The sequence below is a fragment of the Bombina bombina genome, chromosome 6 (genome assembly GCF_027579735.1).
Source record: "Bombina bombina isolate aBomBom1 chromosome 6, aBomBom1.pri, whole genome shotgun sequence".
NCBI lineage: Eukaryota > Metazoa > Chordata > Amphibia > Anura > Bombinatoridae > Bombina > Bombina bombina.
Window position 1 is genome coordinate 1,073,618,481 of NC_069504.1, and position 27,230 is coordinate 1,073,645,710.

At 39.9% G+C, this 27,230-nt stretch overlaps 1 protein-coding gene across 3 annotated transcripts in view; it reads right to left on the reverse strand.

The window, feature by feature from the left end:
* The window catches only part of LARGE1 (LARGE xylosyl- and glucuronyltransferase 1), a 1,302,608-nt gene that overhangs the window by 701,556 nt on the left and 573,822 nt on the right, over positions 1–27,230 (reverse strand). For all 3 annotated transcript variants that reach the window (XM_053718971.1, XM_053718973.1, XM_053718970.1), the window contains one exon: positions 24,300–24,592. In XM_053718971.1, the coding sequence (XP_053574946.1) occupies positions 24,300–24,592 (293 nt within the window). The remainder of the gene's footprint in view (positions 1–24,299; positions 24,593–27,230) is intronic.

A 27,230-nucleotide genomic window follows, 5' to 3' on the forward strand; every position in this document is an offset into this window, starting at 1 on the left:
GTTAGACTTAGGTTTAGGGGTTTATAACTTTAGTATAGTGGCAGCGACATTGGGGGCAGCAGATTAGGGGTTAATAAATGTAGGTAGGTGGCGGTGATGTTAGGGGCAGCAGATTAGGGGTTAATAATATTTAACTAGTGTTTGAAATGCAGGAGTGTGGCGGTTTAGGGGTTAATATGTTTACTATAGTGGTGGTGATGCGAGGAGTGGCAGATTAGGGGTTAATAAGTGTAGGTAGGTTGTGGCGACATTGGGTGCGGGAGATTAGGGGTTAATAAGTATAATGTAGGTGTCGGCTATGTTGGGGGCAGCAGATTAGGGGTTAATAAGTGTAATGTAGGTGTCGGCTATGTTGGGGCAGCAGATTAGGGGTTAATAAGTATAATGTAGGTGTCTGCTATGTTGGGGGCAGCAGATTAGGGGTTAATAAGTATAATATAGGTGTTGGCGATGTTGGGGGCAACAAATTAGGGGTTAATAAGTACAATGAAGGTGTCAGCGATGTTGGGGGCGGCAGATTAGGAGTTAATTAGTTTAAGATTAGGGGTGTTTAGACTCGGGGTTCATGTTAGGGTGCTAGGTGTAAACATAAATTAAGTTTCCCCATAGGAATCAATGGGGCTGCGTTACGGAGCTTTACGCTGCTTTATTGCAGGTGTTAGGCTTTTTTTCAGCCGGCTCTCCCCATTGATGTCTATGGGGAAATCCTGCACGAGCACGTACAACCAGCTCACCGCTGACTTAAGCAGCGCTGGTATTGGAGTGCGGTATGGAGCACAATTTTGCTCTACGCTCACTTCTTGCCTAATAACGCCGGGTTTCTGAAAACCTGTAATACCAGCGCTGTAGGGAAGTGAGCGGTGACAATAACGTGCAAGTTAGTACCGCACCCCTCATAATTCAAAACGTGTAATCTAGCCGTTTATTTGTAACAGAAACATAGAGGAACAAACAGTATGGGTGTGAAATGGATTTTTAAGAGAAAGCTTATTTAGGCAACAATTGATAACACAGCTGTGATTCACAACCTGTCTAGTATAACAGAAAATTGTGCGTCACTGCAATGTTGGGTGTCTCTGAAAAGGGTTATGTAAATCAAAATTAACCTTTCGTGATAGAGAATGTAATTTTAAGATTTTTCTGCTCCATAACCTGTCCACCTGCTCTGTGGTGGCGGACAGAAATCAACCCGATCAAATACGATCGGGATGATTGACACCCCCTGCCAGAGGCCGATTGCCCGCAAATCTGCAGGGGCTGGTATTGCACAAAAACAGTTCTGGTGGTATTTATTGATGTGCAGCGGACATGATATGCTACATTGTATTATGTCCGCTCGCACTTTGATAAATATGCCCCTATGTGCTTAAGCCATTAGCATATGTCCCTTTAAAGGGACACTCAAGTCAAAATTATACTTTCATGAATCAGATGGAGCACACAATTTTAAACAACTTTCCAATTTACTTCTATAAACAAATTGTGCACATTATTTTTATATTCACACTTTTTGAGTCACCAGCTCCTACTGAGCATGTGCAAGAATTCACAGACTATACGTATATGCATTTGTGATTGGCTGCTGGCTTTCACATGATACAGGGACAGTGGAAATAGATAAAACTTTGACATTTGTCAGAAAAAAATCTACTACTCATTTGAAGTTCGGACATGGGGGCCGATTTATCATTGTGCTGGCGGACATCAATAATTGCCGACAGCATACACTGTTGGCATTTATCATTGCACAAGCATTTCTCGTGAAATGCTTGTGCAATGCCGCCCCCTGCACATTCAGGGGTTTCAATCACCCCGATCGTATCCGATCGGGATGATTGCTGTCTGCCACCTCAGAGGTGGCGAATAAGTTAAGGAGAAGCTGTCTTAAGACCGCTGCTTCTTAACTTCAGTTTCAGAGGAACCTAAAACTAGTACGGGGTGGGGGGGGGGGTAGATTGCAGCATCCACTGCTTGATAGATCTACCCCTAAGTGCTATTGCATTGTCTTTTTATCATGCGTTTGTTATTTATGCAAATCTACTGTATTCACTGGTCATATTTAAGCCTGAACATTAGATGAGCAATCACTAAACTGATTTACAAATGGAAACTCTGTTTGGATTTGTTTAATTGGAAGTTTACATTGTTACAAAATGTACATGCATTTTAGCTATAGCTATGCCTTTGTTTTGCAATGAGGAACCACAATGGACTGCTGGATCTTCACAAACAGAATTGAGTCAGCCTAAGCAGAGAAATGTAATTTGTTGCTGCAAGTTCAGGCTTGTCAATTTATTGTTTCATTGTGTGTATTTATTTGCTTAGCTGGTAATGTCACCGAAAGTGTCATCAGAAACAAATCTATTATATTAAAGCACAAAATGACTCCTCCATTCCATATTTCCATTCATATCTGAGTCTTTAAGATTGACATGTATTTTATTGCTTTGCTCAATATTTATTAGGACGAGATGATCAAATAGCATTTGAAATTGAAGTAAATAAACTCTTATGCCATTTTGTTTTTAATAATACATGTATTTTATGCTATAGATTTAAAATATAGTTTTAATTAAATTGCGCTCATATTTTGTGTTGAAAGTAAACATGATCTCATGAGCACAGTCGAGATTTACGCTTGAATGATTACCGCTTCCTCAGAACTGTTTCACGACGCATAAAAGTTTTACAAACCACATCAAAAAGACATTACACAAGACAGTTACACACATAATAACACCATCTAATAAAAATATATTGAACACAAAAGTTATGAGGGCTCAAAGATAGGAGATCTTAGGTGTTAGAAAAAAAAAAAGCAAACAAAGGGCTTTAACATAGGGATACATACATATACATGTCTGAAGATGGATATGTGTGTATGGTATATATATATAATTATTATTCTTTATTTATAAAGCGCCAACAGATTCCATAGCGCTGTCCATGGGTACAAAGATAAAAGTACAGTACAATACAATATAAAAGACACCAGACAAAGTTTAACAAACAAATACAGGGGGGAATTGAGGGCCCTGTTCCCGTGGTAACTTACAATCTAGATTGGTAGGAGGGTGAGAAACAGGAGGTGGGGACTGCAAAGGTGGGGATGATGTTAGTGTGGAGTTAGATGAGGGCAGCTTTTAAGAAAGTGCAATGCATATGTTACTGATTTGGTGATAGGCTTCCCTGAACAAAAAGGTCTTTAGGGAGCGTTTAAAGGAGGAAAGGTTAGGGGAAAGTCTGACAGTTCGAGGAAGTGCGTTCCAGATGGTTGGTGCCGCACGAGAGAAGTCCTGTACTCTAGCATAGGAGGAGGTGATGGTATATATATATATATATATATATATATATATATATATATATATGTGTGTGTGTGTGTGTGTACATATGTATTTATGTATTTATATGTGTATATATGTATTTACAGACGTATATACACCTATACACACATAAATACATATGTACACACTTAGACATATATAAAAGTGCCTTGGAGCCCTTTGCAGTTAGGTATGAAACATGTGGGGTTTACCCATATTAGAATATGCAATCGGGCTTGTGCATATTAGAATATGCAATTGGGCTTGCGCATATTAGAATATGCGATCGGGTTAGCGCAAATGAGAATATGCCATTGTGTTTGTGCAAGAGTGGGTTATTAGTTTTTTTTCCCCATTGACTTCCATAGGGGAATATGTGAATGTGCATGCAATACTCTAACTTCGGGTGACCGCTAGAGCGAAAGCAGTTTACTTTCCACTCATAATACAAGCGCAACCCGATGAGCACAAAAATCCTAATTCTAGTGCAATTAACGCTCAGCTGTTCTGGACATTCTGAGGATGACTGGACATAGGCGGTAGGTGGTGACACACAATTCCCCCCAAAAAACTCTTAGGCTTTAATCTTGACAGTTACATAGTAGATGAGGTTTAAAGAAAGTCCTTTACAAATGGACTTGGCTCCCCTTGGCTGACAACTATATACAGATCAATATTATTTATTTGGCTTCCAATAACAGAAGTACATAGTAATTATTCGACCCCCTTGACTGCTAGGAACACACACAGAGCAATGATTTAACACCACCTTGGCTGCCTTAACACATAAGACAGTGTTGTTCCTCTACTTGGCTGCCAGTAACAATATCATAGAACTTGCACAAAACTTCTATCTAGGCCATATTTGTATCTCACTAATGCAGAGGAGGTTGTTTACATTTCTCTGACATTCATGGGACTTGTGTAGATTTTACTGGGCAGCCTGATAAAATATTGCATGGTCTAGTTCTAGTTGAATACTGGACACCTGGCAACCCTATCTCTCACACATGAAATGCAAACCTTGAATTAGGCATAAAGGGCAAGATTATGAGTGAAGCGCTAACATTTGCGCGCGAGTGATAAAGGATTTATCGTGGGTGTTTGCGCTCATCAGATTTACCACTGGTATTACAAGTTTAATGTAAACAAAATTGCACTCAAGCTAGAATGATTACCATGTCCTAAGAGCTCAGAGTGTGTGTAGATATGCATTTATACGTGTATTTATGTATTTACAGACATATATACACATATAAACACCTAAATACATATGTACACATATATAGACATATATATATATATATATATATATATATATATATATATAAGTGCATTGGAGCCCTTTGCAGTTAAGTAGTTTAAAACATGAAAAAACATATTTATGTATTCATATTTAATGTAGTGTTTAACTATGCATTTACTGTAAATATTTCATATTCCAATATTCTGCACATAGCAGAATATGTTCTATGTATTTTTAAATAGATATTTATATATATATATATATATATATATATACACACACACAATATGTGTGTGTGTGTATATATATATATATATATATATATATATACACACACACAATATGTGTGTGTGTGTATATCTATACCTACATATATATATATATATATATATATATATATCCTATATAATAAATGGCCAAGTATGTTTGTCAGATGCAGTCATGCGCAGTAGAGACTGCACGTGACAAGGAGCAAAAGAGTGTAGAATCCTACTGCTCTAGCACAAACGCTTCCTCGATCCGTCCAACCGGAAGTGTGCTGTGAAGCCACAAGGGCGCTTGGGCTGCCCTAGGAGTGCCGTAGTCAGGATGTGCCGAATCCAACACCAAAGTAGTACAGGGAAAGAAATGACAGGCACTGCAAGCCAGGTAATATTGCATATAAAAAGTCCCAATTTTATTTGAAGATAAATAAGGTAAATACCAATCCAAAATACAGGAGACCAACATGAAGGTAACTCAACAGGTAAGGGTGACACACAGGAGACTGTCTGCACGTAACAAACATACCTGGCCGTTTGGATCCTGACACTCGGAACTCGGCACAGAGCAAAGCTGAAGCGTAGTGTCAGGGGGCGTGGCTGACGGGAGCGCCGCGATGGTGAGGGGTGTGGCGATGGGCGTGGTCGGACTGGTATCGCCACGATGGGGCGTGGCCGGGCGGGGTGCCACAATGGGGGCATGGCCAGAGAGGCAAAGGGTTTGAAAGACAGAGCCAGAGAGGGAGCAAGATAGGGGGGGAGAAGAGCCAAAGAGGGGGGGAGAGAGACAAATAGAGGGCTCTCTCTCCCAAATAGAGGGGGGGAGAGAGCCAAATAGAGGGGGGAGAGAGCCAAAGGGGGAGAGAGAGAGCCAAAGAGGGGGAAGAGAGAGAGCAAAAGAGGAAAGAGAGCCAAAGAGGAGAGAGCAAAAGAGGAAAGAGAGCCAAAGAGGAGAGAGAGACAGAGAGGGGGGAGATAGAGACAAAGAGGGGGGAGAGAGAGACAAAGGGGGGGGGAGAGAGAGCCAAAGAGGGGGGAGAGAGAGCCAAAGAGGGGGGAGAGAACAAAACAGGGGGCAGAGAAAGCAAAAGAAAGGGGGGAGAGAGCCAAAGAGGGGAGAGAGAGAGCAAAAGAGGGGAGAGAGAGCGCAAAGGAGAGGGGGAGAGAGCGCAAAAGAGAGGGGGGGAGAAAGCAAAAGAGAGGGGGGAGAGAGAGCAAAAGAGAGGGGGAGAGAGCAAGGGGTGGGACCGCTGTACTGCAAAAAATGGCCACGGGCTTTACACGGGCTCTAGTACTAGTATATATATAATCAATTGAAGATAGAAAAATTAAAGAAATAGAAAATATAGGAAAAGGTAAACATGATTCCCTAGCCAGCACTTCCGATTTCATTACAATATATTTTGGCAGAGATGCCGCAGCAGAGGGGTACCAAAAACACAGCCAAAGCAAGGAGTCAGAGTGCACATCAGTAATACACATGTTTGTAAATATATATGGATAAGTAAAACGCCAGTATAGGTTTAAAATAAACTACCAAGTCTAGGTATTAATCCAAAAAAATACATATAAGCACTAGATCATTGAAAATTAAATGTGATGGTATGCCCTTACCCTAACACGAATGATATCACAGTGACAGATACTTTTGATTGGAGGAAAAATGAATCACCCAGGCCTCCTACACTTAGGGTATAAATTTCCGGAGGGAAGAAGAAACAGTAGCACTGATACGTCATGAAGAAGCCGCACCGGAAGTTCCTAGGGGCAAAACACGTGTTACATGCTCTAACATGACTAACATGCAAACAAGCCTAGAGAGAAGGCAAGGACAGCCTGCATTTCAAGCCGCATAAAGATAAGATTCGTATGACGGACATCATGCAGGCATCAGAGGACGGATCACAGCATATCTGGGAAATGGTGAGATCTAACAAGGGACCCTTAGATGAGAGTACAGCTCTCAGAAGGATTTCCCTGAACAACGCTGAATAGATGCTATAAGCATTTCTCTGATACATATGACTGTGACCAATATACATGAACTGCTCAATATATAGAGTGATTAACCTGCATGAACTGTTTAACAAATAACGCCATTAACCTGCAGCTTACGGCTAACTACTAAAGCTAGTCTATCGCTTCATTTGATATATGCATGTGCATTAATTGCTGGACTTTGCTGGACATCTGGCTTTGATGCATATACCTGTTATTTGGAAATAATAATTTGAGTTATTAGATCTAATCAATAACCTATGTCTGTTTTTTAGCAGAGGTATTTTACCTAGCATAGGTTTCATATTGACAATGATATGATAATTATACCTTGATATACATGTGTACCTGACAAATGTCTTAACTATTTTTCTCTCTACTATGGCCATACATTTGTGTCTTTTTAATAGAATTAGGGGTAATAGGGACTGTTTATATGTTATAGTCTAAGGTAGTTAATAAAGTTATATTTTTTTGTATTACTGATGTGCACTCCTATTGTAATATAGTGTATGTAGTATATTGTAATTAAATAGGAAGTGCTGGCTAGGGAATCCTGTTTTCCTTTTTCTATCTTTTCTATTTCTTTAATTTTTCTATCTTCAATTGATTATATTAATCCTATTTGATTCCTCATTAGCACCCTCAGACACAGATACTAGTAGTCTCAGGGTTCCCCATTACTTAATTATATCAGGTAGTTCTTAGAGCTAGTTTGACTGAATCCTTAAGATTATATATATATATATATATATATATATACATATATATATATATATATATATATATATATATATGTATATATATATATATATATATATATATATATATATATATATATATATATATATATGTGTGTGCGTGTGTGTAGTTGTATGTATAGATACATATTGTACCAAATATATATATATTTATTTATTTATGAATAAACAGAACATATTCTGTTATGTGAAGAACATTGGAATGTGAAATATTCATATTTTCATGTTGATAATATGCCATCATATATTGCATATTATAACATTTTTTACACTTAGGCCCAGCATGCAGATTGTATTGCCCCTGTTAACTACTTCATCTAATTATCCTGTATTGTTATTTCAAAGATGACAAGGATATCTTGTTTTTACTTTTCATTTAATACTCTGGGGCCCATTTATCAAGCTCCGAATAGAGCTTGTGGCCCGTGTTTCTGGCGAGTCTTCAGACTCGCCAGAAACACCAGTTATAAAGCAGCAGTCTAAAGACCGCTGCTCCATAACCCTGTCCGCCTGCTCTGATGAGGCGGACAGGAATCGCCGGAAATCAACCCGATCGAGTACGATCGGGTTGATTGACACCTCCCTGCTGGCGGCCCATTGGCCACGAGTCTGCGGGCCAATGCTCTTGTGAGCTGCTGGTGCAATGCTGAATACGGAGAGCGTATTGCTCTCCGCATTCAGCAAGGTCTTGCGGATCAGGTCCGCAAGACCTTTGATAAATAGGCCCCTCTGTCTCTTTGTTTGCATATTACAGTGGACTGTTTTAATAGCGAAGTTTTGTTTTTGTTTTGTTTTTTTTGTTTTAATTTGTTTGTTCTGTAACATTTTTGAAGTGTTTTGGTGTTGCCTGTATCCTTCACACTTCTATGTGCCGAGAGGCTGACGGTTATGAGACCGAAGCGGCATCTTTTAATTTTAAAGTGATTCACAACTTGAACATGTGATGAGGGGGTACAAAACCTTTTGAATTCTGCAGTTTTTGGCTCACGATGTTGTGGTAAACTTAATCAACAAGATATTAGTTTCCAAAACAGGATTGATTGAATCTAGGCCAATATTTGGGTGTCCCAATTTTACAACACCTAATATTTCTCCCAGTTTCCCAACACCCCTGATGTTAATTAATTTTGCTCATAGATTCCCTAGCTGTTATACAGCACAGAAGAGAGCATGATTGCACAATGGAAAGAATTTTAATATTGTGGAACAGATTTTTCTCGTGTTCTTATCCCTGTGAGACGTGCTAGCCTTGCGCTGTCAATCTAAGTTACATGGCCCATTTGAAGTGAGCGCCAAGCTCTCCTGAGACACACTTATGTTTAAACACAGCTCCGCCAGCATAGGGAAAATAACCAGCTAACCTTTTCACTGCCAGAGGCAGAGGCCCCCCATTGCATAAATATTAAAAGGTGAAGGTGAACTATGAGGTGCTTATTTTTGAAACCATATAGAATTGTGCCATTGTTGCTGTTTGTGAACTGAATCTACTTTAATAGCAAACAGTAAATTAAATATAACATGGTTTGCTATATAATCTGATTGCAAATAATTGATTTAAGCATAATTTGCTTCTTCTATTAATTTTAATCAAGTGATTGCATATTTCTTATAATCAGTAATAAGGGCTAGATTATAAATTGATGCTTTTTAACAAAGGATAACAATAGAACAAAGTAAATTTGATAATAGAAGTAAATTGAAAAGTTTATTAAAATCGTATAGGGGACCAAACAGCGAATGGTCACTGCCTGGTCTGTTATGTCTCAGTACAGTAATTATTTAAAAAAAACTGGGTATCACCATGTAAGCCCTCAGTAAAAGGAATTAGTCCTTTGTTTAATCATTAATCAAATAACGCAAATCATTGTTGTAAACTTTGTAAACTGTCAATGCACATTTTGTCTAATATTTAATCAAAAAGCTCAAGCCAGAATGGTAAGTGGGCACTTGGTAAAAAGATGACACTCATTTTGCCATAGATTACATTTTATATGAACTATGTATATAAGCCCTGCAAAGAGGTTGAATAGATATTTAAATAGGCGGAAGACTAGTATTTATTATTATTACTCCATCATTTCATCAAAATGTACAATGTTCAATAAAGATATAAATGTAAAAAACCCTCATAATATTATATATATGTTCCTTAGGTTTCAACAAATCCTTTCTATCTTTATTCAAAGCCTTATGATATGCCCTTGCTAAGGATTTATGTGAATAGCCTCTATTAAGTAATCTTTGTCTCAAGTCTGATGCTGCCACTTTGGACTCACCTGTGGAGCAGTTCCTTCTCATTCTAAGGTACTCTAAGGTCATCAAACAATCATGGCACTCAGACCCAATGATACAATTCCAAGATGGCAGAGGGGGCTTTGTTAGATGACGTATTGCGTCACGATTGGCAGATGCGAAGGATCATTGGGTTTTTAAGGAATGTCCAAGAGAGGCTCAGTTTGTCTGTACCTTATTAAGTTTAACATTGAGAAAGGCCCAGGGATAGGCAAGGTGTCCGTGGCTAGCCCTTGCAGTGTCCGCTACAACCTTAGTATATCTTTTCTTTCTGACTAAATAATAGGAATAAAAAAAAAAATATGTAGTGTGAATAAAGTTAGTGGCTTGTCAAGAGACTGCTAGCAATATTGGGTGATAAGTTATGGAATAAATAAAGCCTGAGTGAAATACTGGATGTGTATCTGCATCTGTATAATAATACCCAGCTCTATACAAAGACACAGTAGTGACACTGGCACATGCGTATAGCCAGACAAGGGCTGGTTATAAGGTCAGTGGTATCTGCATCAGTATAATAACACTCAGCGCTATATAATGACACAGTAGTGACACTGGCACATGGGTATAGCCAGAGGAGGGCTAGTTATAGGATCAGTGGTATCTGCATCAGTATAATAACACCCAGCTCTATACAAAGACACAGTAGTGACACTGGCACATGGGTATAGCCAGAGGAGGGTTGGTTATAAGGTCAGTGGTATCTGCATCAGTATAATAACACCCAGCGCTATATAATGACACAGTAGTGACACTGGCACATGGGTATAGCCAGACAAGGGTTGGTTATAAGGTCAGTGGTATCTGCATCAGTATAATAACACCCAGCTCTATACAAAGACACAGTAGTGACACTGGCACATGGGTATAGCCAGAGGAGGGTTGGTTATAAGGTCAGTGGTATCTGCATCAGTATAATAACACTCAGCGCTATATAATGACACAGTAGTGACACTGGCACATGGGTATAGCCAGACAAGGGCTGGTTATAAGGTCAGTGGTATCTGCATCAGTATAATAACACTCAGCGCTATATAATGACACAGTAGTGACACTGGCACATGGGTATAGCCAGACAAGGGTTGGTTATAAGGTCAGTGGTATCTGCATCAGTATAATAACACTCAGCGCTATATAATGACACAGTAGTGACACTGGCACATGGGTATAGCCAGACAAGGGCTGGTTATAGGGTCAGTGGTATATGCATCAGTATAATAACACCCAGCGCTATATAATGACACAGTAGTGACACTGGCACATGGGTATAGCCAGAGGAGGGCTGGTTATAGGATCAGTGGTATCTGCATCAGTATAACACCCAGCACTATATAATGACACAGTAGTGACACTGGCACATGGGTATAGCCAGACAAGGGTTGGTTATAAGGTCAGTGGTATCTGCATCAGTATAATAACACCCAGCACTATATAATGACACAGTAGTGACACTGGCACATGGGTATAGCCAGACAAGGGCTAGTTATAGGATCAGTGGTATCTGCATCAGTATAATAACACACAGCACTATAAAATATTGTTTTTAATTTCAAATGTACCTTGGTGTCCTTCACTAAGGTCTATACTTTGCAAAATGTCTGCCACAGCCTTTGTCTGTGCCTATCCCTGGAAAGGCCCTTTATAGGCCTAAACGCGTTTGTTTGTCACAGTTTATACACCCCTGGCACCTGAAGCCGACGTCTGCTGTTTTAGGCCAGGAAACGGGGTATTTTAATGTGGTAGTTTGGATGCATAACAGGATTAACTGTACGTTTTATTTGACAATTATTACATTTTATTTTTTTAACTTAATTTACTTTTTCTTAGAGGTAGAGTGCTAAACCCCTTTCTGTACCCTATATTTCTCTTTGATTTGGGGTTTTTTCTAAATTAATTCCATTAGAGGGTAGCACCGGACTTAGTGGTTATTAGGGCCTTTCCTCTTAGATTATTTCACAGTGCCAGCATTTTTTGCTCTTTTGGGATTGTAACAATAAATACTAGTCTACATTTCAATGTATATATAGTTGATTTATAAAAAATCTACTATTATTATGTTATGTCTCTTTAAATATAACAAATCACATAGGAAGAAACTTGTACAATCTGGGGTTTTCACTGTACCAGTATTTCAGCGTGATCTGGTAAGAGACCTCCATTAGTGTGTCACATTTTCTATTAGTAAGTTACAACCTCTTAAAAATGGTCCATGGGCTAAAAAACTAAAACTAACAAAGAAAGGCCCCATGACCTAAATATGTATAGTTTAGAGGAGAGAATGAAAACAGGTGATATGATAGAAACTACTATTAAAGGACTTAAAGGGACAGTCTTCTCTAGAGTTTGTATTCTATAAAATGATAGATAATCCCCAGTTTAGCATAACCAACCTGTTTATATTAATATACTTTGAACATCTGTGATTACCTTGTATCAAAGACTCTGTAGACTTCTCACTTATTTCAGTTATTTTGACAGACTTGCATTTTAGCCAATCAGTGCTGACTCCTATGTAACTCCATGGGAGTGAGCACAATGTAATCTTCATGGCACATATGAACTAGCACTGTCTAGCTGCAATAAAACTGTCAAAATGCCCTTAGATAAGAGGTGGTCTTAAAAGGCTTAGACACTAGCATATGATCCTAGCTAGGTTTTGCTTTCAACAAAGAATACCATGAGAACAAAGCAAAGTTGCTGATTAAAATTAAAGTGGAAAGTTGTTTAAAATCACATGTCCTATCTGAATCACGGAAGTTTAATTTTGACTAGACTGTCCCTTTAACCCTTTGCGGTCCTTTTTTGGAATATATCTGACAAAGGGTTTTAGCAGATATATTCCGACTTTGCCGCTTTTAAATTTCACAGCTAAATAGCGACATCTAGCAGTGACTTGCTATTTATCTGTGTAATTCAAAACTATTGGCCAAAAATTAAATCAGACCTGCCGTCCGCACAAATTAAACAGTTAAAGGACCGGAAAGGGTTAATACATTTCCATTTAGAGCTGATAAAAACAAACACTGATTGCCTGGAATAAGCATAAGACTATCCTATGGACTAATTAAAGGAACACTAAAGATTAAAACAACTTTCTGATTCACTTCCATTATCAAAATGTGGACAGTCTTTTTATTTGCACATTTTCTGAGGCATCAGCTGCTACTGAGCATGTGCAAGAATTCATAGAGGGACATTTATGGCTGTACAGAGGATTTGCCCTTTAAAAAAATAACTCTCCCTCTCAGTGATGTATACCTAAGAGGTAACTGAAATGCAAAATATAGAGAATGTATTGATTAGCATCTGATTTGAAAAAACATAAATTATGCTTACCTGATAATTTTCTTTTCTTCAAATGGAAAGAGTCCACAGCTGCATTCATTACTTTTGGGAATTAAGAACCTGGCCACCAGGAGGAGGCAAAGACATCCCAGCCAAAGGCTTAAATACTCCTCCCACTCCCCTCATCCCCCAGTCATTCTCCTGAGGAACAAGGAACAGTAGAAGAAATATCAGGGTGAAAACGTGCCAGAAGAACAAAAATTACATCCGCCCCACAAAAAACACGGGCGTGGAGCTGAAGAAAAGAAAATTATCAGGTAAGAATAATTTATGTTTTTCTTCATAAATGGAAAGAGTCCACAGCTGCATTCATTACTTTTGGGAAAGCAATACCTATAGAGGACACTGAATGCTAAAATGGGAGGGTACAACAGGCGACCCACTCTGAGGGCACCAGGCCTGAAACTACAACCCAACAAAAATCACGCTTCGTCCGAAGCCAAGAAAATATTTGAAAGGAAAAGGCTCCAAGGACTCACAGATAGACCACAGCCTTGCTAGAAACCGCAGAAAACAGCTTCAACTGAACCAACACTCCTCCAGGAGACCGATCGCCCTAAGGTCGGTCCACAATCGTACCACCTTACAAGAGAAAGGGGAATGACAACCGAAAACTCGCAAATGGGAGAGGACATGGAGGAACAAACAAGCATTCCTGGAAGACCCTAAACAGGGTGCAAGAAGATCCAAATAAAAAATTGAAAATCCCAAAAAGCGAGCCAAGCTCACAGAGACCCTAAGGGATCCTGAAACAAGAGAAGGCAATGTCTAGACCCCAAACTGTAGAGGACCACAAGGTTGAGATTGGGAATCAGAACAGAGAAGAAACGCTTCCCCTGAAAAAACCAGAGCAATCCCCCCTGAAAAAAAAAAACTGAAAACGGAGTCCCAAGTTGCCAAGAACTCAGAATATCAAAATATTCCCAGTCAACACGTGCATCAAACCCAGAGAACAAATTCTGAACACCACACACAGCAGTCATACCAGGATGACTCAGAAAATAAAATACTTGCAGGGAAGTAAAAAGCAGTCAAAGATAGATAACTAACACCAACCGATGGACTGCTAACATCCACTAAGTAGTGGGTACATAGAACACCGGACCAGCCCAAGCAACAGGCAGGTCTGAAGGACAGGCGAACAGAAAGGACCCCAACCAACGGCCCCCAGAGAAAAGGGTGTAATGGGATGGCCTCAGTCACCCCAACAGAGCTCAGGTGCCATCCAAAAGTACCCATAAACAGGTACTCCAGAGGAGGACCCCATAGAGATAGGTTGAAAAAATGCAGAAAAGCCCTATGAAATCTAGCCCAACACTATGGGGCATATTTATCAAGCTCCGATTGGAGCTTGATGCCCCGTGTTTCTGGCGAGCCTGCAGGCTCACCAGAAACAGCCGTTATGAAGCAGCGGTCACAAAGACCGCTGCTCCATAACCTGTCCGCCTGCTCAGAGCAGGCGGACAGACATCGCCGGAAATCAACCCGATCGAGTACGATCCGGTTGATTGACACCCCCCTGCTGGCGGCCTATTGGCCGCGAGTATGCAGGGGGCGGCGTTGCACCAGCAGCTCTTGTGAGCTGCTGGTGCAATGCTGAATACGGCGAGCGTATTGCTCGCCGTATTCAGCGAGGTCTGGCGGACCTGATCCTCAGTGTTGGATCAGGTCCACCAGACCTTAATAACTAGAGGCCTATATGTCAGTCTCAATACAGCACCTACCACAGGTACTCACAAGGAGAACCCCATAGAGATAGACCTAAAAAGGCAGAAGAACCCTATGCTATAACCTGGAGACTGCAATCACAGATGGAACAGAACAATCCTAGAAAAGCGGACCGCTCTCTTTACAGGATAAACTACCTGCCCCAACCACCTGCACACAGGACAGGACCACCACCCTCCAGATAGAGAAAAATCCCACCTCTTTAAAAAAGGCAACCCCCCCCCCCCCCCCCCCAAGGGAAGGGCACAGACAAATAGACAGCGCACACACTCACAAGGCCAAAGCCCTGATTTGAGCCGAAAAAAAAACCATCCAGGGGCCACTGACGAATACGAAAAGGAAACTCTCCCAATAAGGGAAGTAAATACCGTTCAAGAACAAGGCAGGCCACGAGGAGCCTAAGTACACAGCACTTCTGGCCAAGCTGCTAGTAGCTAAACTGGTGATACTATAAGTTATAGCCTATGTTCCCTGGAGAACTGGAGCTCCAGAACCAGCCACTGGATCTATAAGTCCAGAAAAATACCAGATAAGGCCATGATCCAGACAAACGAAGGCCCGAGCCCCAGAATTGTTTAGATAAACAATACCCCAGGGAACACCATACCTTGTCTGAATAAAAACAGACTACACAAGGGATAAAAATAATCAGTAAAACCGATCTAAACATAAATCCCAAACCAAAGGGAAGAGAACACCCCTTACAAAGGTACAACTCCAAAGGAGCTAGGGCATGACAGAGCCGCTAAGAATCTAAGCCCAACAGGCGTACCCCAAACTTCCAGGACCAAGGGGAAACATTGGAGACGAAGTCACCCGAAGAGCGAGGTAACAAATGCTAGTCTCCATAATCTCCTCAGAGTACAAAACCAGAGGACTACATCCAAGGAAAAAGAATGCATAGCATTCCAAACCCAGAAAACAGCCCCTAAACAGAGCCAGAATAAGGAGACTACATAGCCTATCATTCCTAATAAGGAACGACTAACCCCCAGAGTAGGTAAAACCACAAGGTCAACCTCTGAGGAGAAACGGACAAAGTCCAGAGATCTTGACCTAAAGGAAGAATCCTCAAAAAAGGAACAAGTCCAAAAGGACAATTCCAATAGCCCTAGAAGGGCAAGACTGCCCATAACGGCAGCAATGAGGCCCTAAAACCTCCAAATCTGCAAACCCTGCGGGGAAGGAAACACTCAAATCCTGACGATATCGGAACCAACGCACTAGTACTCCACCGAGTCCCAAACAACCAGCTCAAAGGCTGCTGAGAACTGAACCAGTCCCCCATGCCCCACAGACCCTCAGGTCCTCACAAAATGCTTAGCTCACACTTGTAAAAACAAACAAAAAAAAAAACAAGAAAAACACAAATAATAAATCATTTAGTGCCCTAACCAGACCAGCCAGGCAAAACAGGTGCCACGTGTCTGAAAGAGGCCTCAAGACAGAAGGAGCTGAACCAAATCAGAACCAGTTTGAACCATAGTCATACTATCAAGGGCACAATATTCGCCCCCAGGGAGGGAGACATAAACTACAGACAACACATAGGACTAAATGTGTCCCCAGAACAACTTCCTTAGAAATAAACAGAGCGATCAAGAAAACATAATTTATGTAAGAACTTACCTGATAAATTCATTTCTTTCATATTAGCAAGAGTCCATGAGCTAGTGACGTATGGGATATACATTCCTACCAGGAGGGGCAAAGTTTCCCAAACCTCAAAATGCCTACAAATACACCCCTCACCACACACACAAATCAGTTTAACGAATAGCCAAGAAGTGGGGTGATAAGAAAAAAGTGCGAAAGCATATAAAATAAGGAATTGGAATAATTGTGCTTTATACAAAAAAATCATAACCACCACAAAAAAGGGCGGGCCTCATGGACTCTTGCTAATATGAAAGAAATGAATTTATCAGGTAAGTTCTTACATAAATTATGTTTTCTTTCATGTAATTAGCAAGAGTCCATGAGCTAGTGACGTATGGGATAATGACTACCCAAGATGTGGATCTTTCCACGCAAGAGTCACTAGAGAGGGAGGGATAAAATAAAGACAGCCAATTCCTGCTGAAAATAATCCACACCCAAAATAAAGTTTAATGAAAAACATAAACAGAAGATTCAAACTGAAACCGCTGCCTGAAGTACTTTTCTACCAAAAACTGCTTCAGAAGAAGAAAATACATCAAAATGGTAGAATTTAGTAAAAGTATGCAAAGAGGACCAAGTTGCTGCTTTGCAAATCTGATCAACCGAAGCTTCATTCCTAAACGCCCAGGAAGTAGAAACTGACCTAGTAGAATGAGCTGTAATCCTTTGAGGCGGAGTTTTACCCGACTCGACATAGGCATGATGAATTAAAGATTTCAACCAAGATGCCAAAGAAATGGCAGAAGCTTTCTGGCCTTTTCTAGAACCGGAAAAGATAACAAATAGACTAGAAGTCTTTCAGAAAGACTTAGTAGCTTCAACATAATATTTCAAAGCTCTAACAACATCCAAAGAATGCAACGATTTCTCCTTAGAATTCTTAGGATTAGGACATAATGAGGGAACCACAAATTCTCTACTAATGTTGTTGGAATTCACAACCTTAGGTAAAAATTCAAAAGAAGTTCGCAACACCGCCTTATCCTGATGAAAAATCAGAAAAGGAGACTCGCAAGAAAGAGCAGATAATTCAGAGACTCTTCTGGCAGAAGAGATCGCCAAAAGGAACAAAACTTTCCAAGAAAGTAATTTAATGTCCAATGAATGCATGAGTTCAAAAGGAGGAGCTTGAAGAGCCCCCAGAACCAAATTCAAACTCCAAGGAGGAGAAATTGACTTAATGACAGGTTTTATACGAACAAAAGCTTGTGCAAAACAATGAATATCAGGAAGATTAGCAATCTTTCTGTGAAAAAGAACAGAAAGAGCAGAGATTTGTCCTTTCAAAGAACTTGCGGATAAACCTTTATCTAAACCATCCTGAAGAAACTGTAAAATTCTCGGAATTCTAAACGAATGCCAAGAAAAATTATGAGAAAGACACCAAGAAATATAAGTCTTCCAGACTCTATAATATATCTCTCTAGATACAGATTTACGAGCCTGTAACATAGTATTAATCACAGAGTCAGAGAAACCTCTTTGACCAAGAATCAAGCGTTCAATCTCCATACCTTTAAATTTAAGGATTTGAGATCCTGCTGGAAAAAAGGACCTTGCGACAGAAGGTCTGGTCTTAGCGGAAGAGTCCACGGATGGCAAGAGGCCATCCGGACAAGATCCGCATACCAAAACCTGTGAGGCCATGCCGGAGCTACCAGCAGAACAAACGAGCATTCCTTCAGAATCTTGGAGATTACTCTTGGAAGAAGAACTAGAGGCGGAAAGATATAGGCAGGATGATACTTCCAAGGAAGTGATAATGCATCCACTGCTTACGCCTGAGGATCCCGGGATCTGGACAGATACCTGGGAAGTTTATTGTTTAGATGAGACGCCATCAGATCTATTTCTGGAAGCTCCCACATTTGAACAATCTGAAAAAATACCTCTGGGTGAAGACCATTCGCCCGGATGCAACGTTTGGCGACTGAGATAATCCGCTTCCCAATTGTCTATACCTGGGATATGAACCGCAGAGATTAGACAGGAGCTGGATTCTGCCCAAACCAGAATTCGAGATACTTCTTTCATAGCCAGAGGACTGTGAGTCCCTCCTTGATGATTGATGTATGCCACAGTTGTGACATTGTCTGTCTGAAAACAAATGAACGATTCTCTCTTCAGAAGAGGCCAAGACTGAAGAGCTCTGAAAATTGCACGGAGTTCCAAAATATTGATCGGTAATCTCACCTCCTGAGATTCCCAAACTCCTTGTGCCGTCAGAGATCCCCACACAGCTCCCCAACCTGTAAGACTTGCATCTGTTGAAATTACAGTCCAGGTCGGAAGAACAAAAGAAGCCCCCTGAATTAAACGATGGTGATCTGTCCACCACGTTAGAGAGTGTCATACAATCGGTTTTAAAGATATTAATTGAGATATCTTTGTGTAATCCCTGCACCATTGATTCAGCATACAGAGCTGAAGAGGTCGCATGTGAAAACAAGCAAAGGGGATCGCGTCCGATGCAGCAGTCATAAGACCTAGAATTTCCATGCATAAGGCTACCGAAGGGAATGATTGTGACTGAAGGTTTCGACAAGCTGAAATCAATTTTAGACGTCTCTTGTCTGTCAAAGACAGAGTCATGGACACTGAATCTATCTGGAAACCCAGAAAGGTTACCCTTGTCTGAGGAATCAATGAACTTTTTAGTGAATTGATCCTCCAACCATGATCTTGAAGAAACAACACAATACCCTGTTCTCTGATTACAGACAGAAGGGCACCGAGAACCTTTGTAAAAATTCTTGGAGCTGTAGCTAGGCCAAACGGCAGAGCCACAAACTGGTAATGCTTGTCCAGAAAAGAGAATCTCAGGAACTGATAATGATCTGGATGAATCGGAATATGCAGATATGCATCCTGTAAATCTATTGTGGACATATAATGCCCTTGCTGAACAAAAGGCAAGATAGGCCTTACAGTTACCATTTTGAACGTTGGTATCCTTACATAACGATTCAATATTTTTAGATCCAGAACTGGTCTGAAGGAATTCTCCTTCTTTGGTACAATGAAGAGATTCGAATAAAACCCCAGCCCCTGTTCCAGAACTGGAACTGGCATAATTACTCCAGCCAACTCTAGATCTGAAACACATTTCAGAAATGCTTGAGCTTTCACTGGATTTACTGGGACACGGGAAAGAAAAAATCTCTTTGCAGGAGGTCTTATCTTGAAACCAATTGTGTACCCTTCTGAAACAATGTTCTGAATCCAAAGATTGTGAACAGAATTGATCCAAATTTCTTTGAAAAAACGTAACCTGCCCCCTACCAGCTGAGCTGGAATGAGGGCCGCACCTTCATGTGGACTTAGAAGCTGGCTTTGCTTTTCTAGAAGGCTTGGATTTATTCCAGACTGGAGATGGTTTCCAAACTGAAACTGCTCCTGAGGATGAAGGATCAGGTTTTTGTTCTTTGTTGAAACGAAAGGAACGAAAACGATTATTAGCCCTGTTTTTACCCTTAGATTTTTTATCCTGTGGTAAAAAAGTTCCTTTCCCACCAGTAACAGTTGAGATAATAGAATCCAACTGAGAACCAAATAATTTGTTACCCTGGAAAGAAATGGAAAGTAGAGTCGATTTAGAAGACATATCAGCATTCCAAGTTTTAAGCCATAAAGCTCTTCTAGCTAAAATAGCTAGAGACATAAACCTGACATCAACTCTGATAATATCAAAAATGGCATCACAGATAAAATTATTAGGATGTTGAAGAAGAATAATAACATTATGAGAATCATTATCTGATTACTTGTTGCGCTAAAGTTTCCAACCAAAAAGTTGAAGCTGCAGCAACATCAGCAAATGATATAGCAGGTCTAAGAAGATTACCTGAACATAGATAAGCTTTTCTTAGAAAGGATTCAATTTTCCTATCTAAAGGATCCTTAAACGAAGTACCATCTGACGTAGGAATAGTAGTACGTTTAGCAAGGGTAGAAATAGCCCCATCAACTTTAGGGATTTTGTCCCAAAATTCTAATCTGTCAGACGGCACAGGATATAATTGCTTAAAATGTTTAGAAGGGGTAAATGAATTACCCAAATTATTCCATTCTCTGGAAATTACTTCAGAAATAGCACCAGGAACAGGAAAAACTTCTGGAATAACCACAGGAGATTTAAAGACCTTATCTAAACGTTTAGATTTAGTATCAAGAGGACCAGAATCCTCAATTTCTAAAGCAATTAGTACTTCTTTAAGTAAAGAACGAATAAATTCCATTTTAAATAAATATGAAGATTTATCAGCATCAACCTCTGAGACAGAATCCTCTGAACCAGAAGAGTCATTAGAATCAGAATGATGATGTTCATTTAAAAATTCATCTGTATAAAGAGAAGTTTTAAAAGATTTTTTATGTTTACTAGAAGGAGGAATAACAGACATAGCCTTCTTGATGGATTCAGAAACAAAATCTCTTATGTTATCAGGAACATTCTGAACATTAGATGTTGATGGAACTGCAACAGGTAATGGTACATTACTAAAGGAAATATTATCTGCATTAACAAGTTTGTCATGACAATTAATACAAACAACAGCTGGAGGAACAGCTACCAAAAGTTTACAGCAGATACACTTAGCTTTGGTAGTTCCAGCACCAGACAGTGATTTTCCTGAAGTATCTTCTGACTCAGATGCAACGTGAGACATCTTGCAATATGTAAGAGAAAAAAAAACATATAAAGCAAAATTGATCAAATTCCTTAAATGACAGTTTCAGTAATGGGAAAAAATGCCAAGGAACAAGCTTCTAGCAACCAGAAGCAAAGAAAAATGAGACTTAAATAATGTGGAGACAAAAGCGACGTCCATATTTTTTTAGCGCCAAATAAAATGCCCACATTATTTGGCGCCTAAATGCTTTTGGTGCCAAAAATGATGCCACGTCCGGAATGCCGACATTTTTGGCGCAAAAGAACGTCAAAAATGACGCAACTTCCGGCGACACGTATGACACCGGAAACAGAAAAGATTTTTTGCGCCAAAAAAGTCAGCGCCAAGAATGAAGCATTTTCAGCCCCCGCGAGCCTAACAGCCCACAGGGAAAAAAGTCAAATTTTTAAGGTAAGAAAAATAATTGATTCAAGTGCATTATCCCAAATATGAAACTGACTGTCTGAAAATAAGGAATGTTGAACATCCTGAGTCAAGGCAAATAAATGTTTGAATACATATATTTAGAACTTTATTAAAAAAGTGCCCAACCATAGCTTAGAGTGTCACAGAAAATAAGACTTACTTACCCCAGGACACTCATCTACATGTTTGTAGAAAGCCAAACCAGTACTGAAACGAAAATCAGCAGAGGTAATGGTATATATATAAGAGTATATCGTCGATCTGAAAAGGGAGGTAAGAGATGAATCTCTACGACCGATAACAGAGAACCTATGAAATAGACCCCGTAGAAGGAGATCATTGAATTCAAACAGGCAATACTCTCCTCACATCCCTCTGACATTCATTGCACGCTGAGAGGAAAACCGGGCTCCAACCTGCTGCGGAGCGCATATCAACGTAGAATCTAGCACAAACTTACTTCACCACCTCCATAAGAGGCAAAGTTTGTAAAACTGATTTGTGGGTGTGGTGAGGGGTGTATTTGTAGGCATTTTGAGGTTTGGGAAACTTTGCCCCTCCTGGTAGGAATGTATATCCCATACGTCACTAGCTCATGGACTCTTGCTAATTACATGAAAGAAATTGCAAGTATCGGTTCCAGAAGGAAAATTTCCAATGGAATATGAAAGCAAACATGAGCTTTTAAAATCAAATAAAAGTCATCCTAACCGGATTAGATAAAGAAAAGGCAACCCGTAGGTTTTCGCCTAAAAAGAACAGACACACCCACAGGACCAGCCTAACGGAAGCCTCTTCATCCAAGCTCAGATTGGAAAGGATACTCAATAACTAGACTATAAAAATATTATTTCATCCCCTTATATTTAATTGTGTGAGCTATTCGAAGAAGAAGGCTGAGAACTGCTATATCTATTAAGGAAGGGATAGTCCAAAAACGCCAAAACGCGCCGTAACAGAACATGAAGGTGTGTCAGTCTATAACGAAAAGCACAGAACACTTCCACCGGAGCCACAGGAGCAGTCGCTCCCCCGGAGAGCTGAACGGACCACCCCATGCCTGTGGGGCCCAGGTTGACTGGACACAAACATAATCTTTAGCAGACATCTGGAAGCTGCAGCTGCGACATCGCCATCAGAATTTGAATGCGGAAACATGCTGCAACCTCCGGAGGGAACAAACCCCCATCCAGGGAAGGATAAGCATAATCTGGGTCACATGCAGTAAGTGGTAGGGAACTCGCCACTCGAGAAACAGCACCCCCAGAGGCGGATAGCTCAGCGGCACCTAGATTCCCCAGTCCCAAGGAATTGACCCCTCTAACATGGCATGTGGAACATAACTGACTGTCACGTGTCATCTGGGCCGATTCATATTCATTGCAATAAGTAGAATCTGAATCAGAGACTACTTAAATATCAACATCAGAATACTGCATAGCAGGGATATGAATACAAAAAAATGGACCAAATAAGAAAAATCTAAATGGCACCTTACACCCACAATGGCTGGGGCACTCACCACCTCTTATGCACCAGACACCAGCGGACCAGAATCTCTCTGTCGCCACATGGTCAGGAATGCAGAAATGGAGAGTCAGAAACGTGACTACGCTCGGTCACAAGGTAAGCCGTACAGTCCAGAAAAGCGCGCCCGACCACAAAGGCTGCGTCACTTCCAAGGCCGTTATGTTCCACAAAACCATGAGCCTAATTAACACTACACATAAGCAGGTCGAATCACATAACAAACATGATTAAAAAAAACCCTGTTCATATAACCCCCCTTAGGAGATATTAACACTTGATTCTAAGATACAAAAGAAGTCTCACTGAGACCCTGATTACTCTAGTTGGTCCCGCAAGGTGGTAGCCTCTCGGGAAAACATTTGTAATACAAACCAATCATGAGAAAAGTAAAATGAAACAATCTTACCGGAATCTACGCCGTGGAACAGGAACACGGCCCTTCAAGTGTGACAGATAGCAGCCTCGCCTCTGCCATGGACCTGAGAGAAGAAAGCAGGCAGCAAAACTTGTCAACGCCGATTGCTTATGAAGCTGTTAAAAATGAGTCAGGATGGTTTCGCAGAAAGACTCTCCCTGCATCTCCGGACTCTAACTTTCATCCAAGCTCTCACTGAGAGGCTGACAGAATTATTTAAAACTCCAGTCCCATGCCGAAGAGTACTACCCTCCATAAGAAACAAATCATAAATTTCTGACACTTCTCTGCCAACCTTCTGGGACGAAAGGCAAAGAATGACTGGGGGATGAGGGAAGTGGGAGGCGTATTTAAGCCTTTGGCTGGGGTGTCTTTGCCTCCTCCTGGTGGCCAGGTTCTGAATTCACAAAAGTAATGAATGCTGCTGTGGACTCTTTCCATTTATGAAGAAAATAAACTTGTTGTAACACTGTGATATTTCAAAAGAACACATATAAGCTAAACCCAGGCCATGAATTAATCCAGTCTAGACATATTTTTAAAAATAAAGTGAGAACTAGAATTAATCTCCATAGTGTTTAAGTTCTACTGAAATATTACAATATTTGTAGAGGGGTAAGTGATGATAAAATCATTGTACCTCACACTTCTCCACCACCGGCTGTTGGCCACACTCAGAGCTATTTCCTGCCACAATTCCTGTCCGTATGCTTTCACTGTCCCCTGTCCCTTCCTCCATAGAGTATGTTTTGGAACGGTTGCCATGGGGGTGAGAGCCCCGTTTCTGCACCAGGCTGAGCTGCTTTCGAAGAATGCGATTTTCCTCCTCCACTTCTCGCACTCGCACCTCCAGGCTGTCTTTCTGGCTAGAAGCTGAGTAGCGTGGGCTATGAGGTTGTGAGTCCAGTGGGGACAGGGACACAGACTTGCCATCTGCAATTGAAAACAGAGAGCTTTCATCAAAATGAGAGTGTGCCAAAACAAACAAAGAAAAATTCCACGTTTCTAACGAGTTAATCATATTTTCACACAGAAGATACCTAAATTGTTATATGAATCAATAGACTTTTCCAGGTAGACCTGTATTTTACCTTTGTTCCAAAAAATTTAGACATAATTGTGCATATCCAGCTAGCAAGCGTTTCCTTCCACTGTCCTTTTACAAATTGGAGTTTTTAGAATTAACTTTATTGTTCCCTACTAATGTCACAAACTACCAGCATTTCTATTTCCAAAATGACCTTTGTCTACTGTCCACCGACTTCAAATTGTGAAGAAAAAGGTAAAAGGAAAAAAAGAAAAAGTGGAAGAAAAATAAGAAAGTCACATTGCATTTTATTAAAACATAAAAGGAACTGTAAGCAAAAATAAAACTTCAATGGTTCAGATAAACTGTTCAATTACAAAACAAGCAAAACATTCCAATTGACTTTTTCAAATTTACCTCTTTGTTTTGGTATTTTTGTTGAAACTTGTTTCCATGACAGCATACTGCAGTAGGCTCAGGAGTGTGCATGTGTCTTAAGCACTCTGTGCCCACAGCAGTATGTGTAGCAATATTATACCAGCAACCTGTAGAGGGAGCTTTAGCTGCACCAAGCAGTACTGAGTGTCAGCTAAGAACACATCCACAGCTCGGCCTTCGCTTACTACTACTCACACAAACAGTGTTTCAATTTATTTTATCCAAAGATAGATTCATTTTTAGTTTTTTTAAACAGTTTGTTAAATAGTGCTTTTAGGTATACAGCTTAGTTTAACAGATCTTTACATACAGTGGCAGAAGCTATGGAATATCCTTCTAGCAGAAGTGCCTGGAACAATTGCAGTAAAAAAAATCATTTGCAGCAGACATAGTAAGTATATAAAAAAAACACAATATAGAGATGGAGCATTCTCAGAAGTTTACAAAACTTATATTTGTCTTTCAGCACACAGGGAAGATCTCTGCATTCATTTAATTATAAAGTTAATGAATAATCAGTGAGGCTATACTATGCACACTGCTTTTAGTAAAACAAATATACACAAATATAATATATATATATATAGGTGCTCTGACAAAATGCCGACAGCTTTCTATACGATGGACATTTGGCCGACGGACAGAATGTCGAAGCATGTTCTGAGCTCGGCCGAGGGCAGATACACTCCAGAGTGCTCTGTTCTAATCAGAGCCTTGGGCGCCACAACCGCCTCTGGGAACCTAGCCATGGGTCCCAGCCTGCACGTCTTGTAATTCTCTTTCTGGGAAATGATCTATCTATCTATCTATCAAATCTATCTATCTATCTATCAAATCTATCTATCTATTGAATTAATCTATCTATCAAATCTATCTAATCTATCAAATCTATTTATCTATCTCGTGGCCGGGCTGTTATCTGACGGCCACTTGTGTGTCAGACTATTATTTGTCAGCCAAATGTCCGTTGGCTAAGAGTCCGGCCACAATCTATCTATCTATCTATCTATCTATCTATCTATCTATCTATCTCTCTATCTTTCTCTCTCTCTCTCTCTCTCTCTCTCTCTCTATATATATATATATATATATATATATATATATATATATATATATATATAGCTATCAGCCATTGTCTCTTTCTGAATTGTGCACCCAGACATTTTATGGCGTAGGCCCACTCCCTCCTCCAATTTTTTTATTTTTCATCTCTTTTCTTTGCACAATATTTTCCTCTTTCTTTCATTAATATATCACTTTAGCCCCAAGACTACATTTATCTAGCAATATTGATATGCAGCAGTCAAGTAGGCCCATGGTATCTTAGTTAGGTTAGGTTAGGTTAGAGGTCTATATTTGCATTATTGTGGTTGTTGATAACTTTGAAGCTTGGTGATACAAAGAAAATTGTACATGCTCTGGCACCTACCAGCAGAATATAGAACCACCAATGGGCAACATCTACTCTCCAAATGTTCTGATTTAATTTATCCTCCTTCAAATGTACAAGGTAGGTTTATTGTAATGATCCATCCATCTTACTTCACTGTAGCAAATGACACTTTCATGCCTCTCCTGTGGTTCAGTTTGCAGAATGACAGCAACTCATATATTCTCATCCATACATAGTGAATATATATATATATATCTATCATCTATCTGTGTATCTATCTATCTATCTATCTATCTATCTATGTGTATCTATTTATCTATCTATCTCTCTATTTATCTCTATCTATCTATCTACCTATCTATTATTTTATATGTGTATTTATCTATCTCTCTATCTATCTATTTATCTATCATCTATCTATCTATATATCTAATATATCTATCTATTAATCATCTATCTATCATCTATCTATCACTTTATATGTCTATTTATCTATCTTTCTATCACAAGGTAGTGAGAGAACAGGGAGGACAGTTTAGAAAAAGGCCACAAATCTGGCTATCCATAACAAAATCTATAACTCTACATTCTCTTGAGCAAGCACGTGCACACTGTAGTAAGAATTTCTTAATGCAGAAAGAATGATGAATGCCATGAATTTGGAACATCACAGTAAGTTACAGGCATTGCTGAAATAACTCAGAAAGCACTTA